General features: G+C 33.6%; 1 protein-coding gene across 1 annotated transcript in view; it reads right to left on the reverse strand.

The window, feature by feature from the left end:
* Positions 1–5,036, reverse strand: part of LOC107618980 (probable LRR receptor-like serine/threonine-protein kinase At1g05700) — a 32,356-nt gene that overhangs the window by 25,066 nt on the left and 2,254 nt on the right. Inside the window, exon 2 of the mRNA XM_021112322.1 lies at positions 925–1,483. Within this exon, the coding sequence (XP_020967981.1) occupies positions 925–1,483 (559 nt within the window). The remainder of the gene's footprint in view (positions 1–924; positions 1,484–5,036) is intronic.

The following is a 5,036-nucleotide window of genomic DNA, read 5'->3' on the forward strand; positions in this document are numbered from 1 at the left end:
CGTATTTTTAAATAATAATAATTCAATTTAATAAGATGATTAAAAATATTAAAATAATTTAAATATTAATTTAGAGATATAAAATTTTCGAAAGTTAACTCAAATGTAATAAAATTTAAGACATCAATTCTAAAACAATATAGTTTTTTAATCAATAGACAATAGATATAAACTAAATTTATGTGTCTATCTAATTACCTAATTCTATAAAATAAAAAATATTTTTTGTCATTTTGTTAGATAATCAATAAAGTACTAACCAACAAGTATTTTTAAATTGTACTTCATACTTATTAATTACGAGTTAAATTTTAATTTGGCCTCTGACAGTTGAAATTTAGTCCCATGCTCAAAATTGACTATCACAATTTCATTGACCCTAATTAGAACTTTTAAATTTGTAATTGTGGCTTTGACTTGCCTCTACGATCATCTCCATCACCAAAATGCTTATCTGACACAATTGCATGACATAGTGAATACTACTTAAATAAGGGTGCATTGATTTCGCGCTCAAACCCTTTGAAAATCACGTAGTTTCAGTTTTTTGTGGGTTAAAACTCTCTTTTTTTTCCACTACGACAATTATAGGTTGCAAAATATCAAGAAAATCCTTACACTATGTGGTTTTCAAAGGGTTTGGGCGCGAAACCAGTATGCCATCGTTTAAGAAGTGTCCATCATATCATGCAATTGTGCTAAATTAGTATTTTGGTAAAGGCAAACTTGAGCCACAATTACAAATTTAGGAATTCTAATTGGACCAACAAAATTGTATGTGAAGGTCATTCTCAGCATCACAATTGTTTAAAATTAACTGATTTAAAGTTGTTTACTTATACTTTTCCTACATCAAAATTAAACACGTAGTAATAATAAAGAAAGACATGGTTAAACATTTTTGAACATGAAGAGAAATCTAACCTCATATATTGAGGGGAGGTAAGTGATGCAACATCAATCCGTGATTGATAGCACAGTAATGATTGTGGATTGGTGGTTGAGTTGAGAGCATAAACAGAGGTGTTCAAAGGGCGTAGTTCCAACGAAGAAATGCAAGGAGTTGATTGGCCAGTTTTTACAAGACAAACTTGTATGGAATCACTGGTGTGAGTGTATATAATTTCCGTGAAGGACCAATATAAATTGGAATCAAGACTCACTGTGGCCCATGAATTCACGCCAAGGTGAATATCAAATGTCATGCTTTGATTTTTGGCGTCGTAGTTGGCATATGTGAATATAGCCCTAATTAGATACCTCTGTTGTTGTGGCGCTCTTAGTGTGTAACAGTTTCTCACTCCCTCCGGAAAGCATCTCACCGTTCTTGATGGTTTTCCGAAGTATGGATCGTTTAAATTTGAACTCCCTGGAACCTTCCAATTCTTTCCTGTTTCTACTAAGCTTTTGTCCGTCTCGTACCAAATTCCAGTTTCTTCGTCCAAGTATTCTTTGCTCGATCCACAATCAATGGTTATGAAACCTACAAATGTTTTATCAAGTAGGATCTAATTGGTTAATATATACCATAAGACATAGACATATATGCATAAAGGTGTTTGCACATCAAAAATACTCTATGTCAAATAAAAAGTAAGTTATTCCTATAACATGTCTAATAACTATTGAATAAAATGAATTATATGATTATAGTTAATTGCATAAAAATAAATTCTATAATTGGTAATGAAGTTGATATAAAAATGGTGTGATTTTGTAAGTATAAAGTTTAAATGGTTTTACTATAATTAATTAGTTTGATTGTCAAAACTCAAATTAAATTTAGAATTAAAACGAATTTGATGATGATAACTATTTAGATTTATTATAGATAATAACTTACTCTTTTTTTAAAAAAGGATTGAGTAAAATTTAGGTTTAATTATTCTTTTAGTCTTTATAATTTCATCGAATTTTAAATAGATCCTTATATTTTTTTTTCAATTGAATTTCTATACTATATTAAATTTTGTAATTAAATTTTTACTATGACAAAAACTTTAATGTTAACAGAATTCTATTAAATAAAGGAACATACCACCTATAAAACTAAAAACCAATGTTCTGAAAATCGATTCGGACTGGCCGGTCGAACCGGTTGAACCGTAAACCAAACACAAGAACGATTCAGGCAAATAGCAAAATTTGAAAACCGGGACTGAACCGGTGAACCGGCCGATAATCGGTCGGTCGAACCGAACCGTGATTCGGCCGGTTTTTTGACTGGACAGCAAAATGTTGCCGTTTCAGCCTCTGGAACCCTAAATCAGTAACCAAATCCCTAATTGCCTTCTCATCGAGCTTTAGAACTCAGAAGTGAAGTGAACTGAGAACGCCTCCGGCCTCTCTGACTCTCACATGGGTTCTCATCGTCATCGAGCTCGTCGTCCGGTCGTCCATTACATCCGTTGAGCCACCGCCGTCAATCCTTCGAACAACCACCTAATCGCGCAGCAGCCGTCGTGGTAGTCAACCAGTCACCTCCGTCGCGCAGCAGTCGTCATTCGTTGGAACAGCCACCTCCGTCGCACAGCAGCCGTCGCTGTCTCCCACTCTCCCTATTGCATGTTCTATTGAAGCCTTGAAGGTGCCTTCGAGCTTTCAGAGTTTCAGGTAATTTTTTTTTAGTTATGATTATTTGATTGAATAACTGTTGCATGTTTCTGTCTCCTGATGAGTTTGATTAAGTAGTTCTTTGATTTTGTGAAGCTCTGTGAACTGAACTCACTGAAGTGTGACATGATGAACTCTGAAACTGTGAAGTGTGAACTCTGTCTCCCTATTTTATTTTTCTTTGAACTGTGTAGTGTGAAACTGTGAAGTGTGAACTGATTCAACTGATCCTGCTAAACTGAACTGTGAACTTTGGTTAATAATTGTTATTTACTGATTACTGAAACTGAACTGATTTTGCTTTGTTTACTGAACTGAATTTTGTTGTTTGTGGAGTAATTGTGAATAATTTTGAATAATTTTGGATGTTGTTTGTTGTGAACTTGAGAGTTGAGATTATTGAGTTGGATTGCTGGTAATGTTTAGGTATGGATGAAAGTATCAACTAAGAACTGCCTAGGAATAATAATGCTGAAAATATTTATGCTTCGAATGAAAGTTCTCTTCCTCCCGCGACTAACGAAAGTCAGTCACAAACTTCTAATGTTTGGGGAAAAAATGATCCTGCTTGGAGATACGTTGCTTTACAAAATATAGATTGGAGGTTGTTTGGTGGTTCTGCTCCATGTTTACAAAATATGGCAGTTCGCATTCTTAGCCAAGCATCTGCTTCTTCAGGGTGTGAAAGGAATTAGAGTCTTTTTGATCAAATTCATACAACAAGAAGGAATAGATTGGAGCATGATAGGCTAAGTGATATTGTGTATGTTACATATAATTTTGTGTCTTAAATTCAGGTAATATATATTTCATCCTTTCATTTCATATCATTAGATTTTGTATAGTTAATATACTAGGGTTATCATATATTGTATTTAATTTATTATGAAGGAAAGAAAAAAAGAAAGCAAAAGTTGCAGTATGATCCAATCGATATTGAAAGTATTGATATGGTTGATTTTTGGGTGACGGAAGAGGTTGTTGAAAAAGAGCCTGATCTTCCAAGTAATATTGAAGATTTGTTTGGTGAGTATTATAGTTTATTGATCAGACAATAAATTACAATAGCTTTGATCTTTAATTTATTGATAATGTGTTATATTTTGTTAGATGAGATTGATGCTGATTTAGATCAAGGTGGTAGTGGTGATAGTAGTAATACATCTTATGCTGCACCACTTGCTTTTTCTGGTCCAAGTAGTGGAAATGAAGGTGATGATATCAATGACGCAAATCTGCAGCAAGTTATGGAGGATTTTGATGATTGATGACAAACTTGGATCATTTTGATGTTGCTATGTTATGTTTGATTGGTTGTTTTATTTTTTGACTTTTGAATTTGTATTTGAATGAGATTATAACATTCTGGTTTATGTAGTACTTTTAATTTGAATGATATTTTAAAGTTTACATTAGACTATAATTATATTTTCATGTGTTTATTTATATTTTATTTATTATTTTATTATAAAATAGTTTTTTCGATTCAATCACGATTGAACCAGTTGAACTTATGAACCAGTAAACCAGTAGTTAGAACGATTCGATGACCGATTCGGTTCTCAGAACCTTGCTAAAAACACCTAAATCTTATTTCCTAAATTACAAAAAAAATCCTTTAGTCAAAGGCGCACGCCTCCTTTCTCAACCCATCAATTTTGGCAGCATCCCATTTCTTTTACTCTTCCAATAACCCACCCTTCTCAGCTTCCAATTTAATGTTCTTATTTATAAGATCCTCAATAACACCTCTCTTGTCGAGCTCAGACTTTTTAAATTCTAACTGCATGTTATTATCCCTAAGAGGCTCACTCATACCTTTCTCTTTTTTCAATTTGTTCTTTATCTCTAAACAATGCATGCACTTTCCAGCACTGCTTGGATCAGAACTCACATTCTCCTTTTTTTTTAACATCAACGACTACTTTTGTTCCTTTATTTCTGAATTTCTTGAGCTACAATTTGAGATTCAACTTATTCAAGCTATAGATACTATCCTTCACTTTGAGGGACGCCATTTCGTTATCCTTCTCTTGAATTGCCGCAATAAGGTGTGTTTCTCTTTCGAGCAAGGCATGTTCAACTCGGTCAAAATTACGAGCGATGGTCGCAACTCGGACGCAAGACTGAAAATGGTGGTATCATTTTGGTTGGTGTGAGCAGCCGAAGCTCCTACTGAAGCGGTTTTGGGAATTTGGGATCGGAGGGACATGTGGAAATCCAAAAAAAGACGGAGAGAGAGGAATTGTATTTAGAATTAGAAACAAGGTAACAGTAGTGGGGTTGGGGGAGGAGAAGGTGGTAGTAGAGAATTGTTTTTAATTGTATTTGATTAAAGTAAATTAAAAATTTTAGTTTTGCATTTATGTTTATTATGGCAAAAATTTTACTATGGAAATAGGGAGTTTGTTAGTAGAGGAAAG

This window comes from Arachis ipaensis, chromosome B09 (genome assembly GCF_000816755.2).
Source record: "Arachis ipaensis cultivar K30076 chromosome B09, Araip1.1, whole genome shotgun sequence".
Classification (NCBI taxonomy): Eukaryota; Viridiplantae; Streptophyta; class Magnoliopsida; order Fabales; family Fabaceae; genus Arachis; species Arachis ipaensis.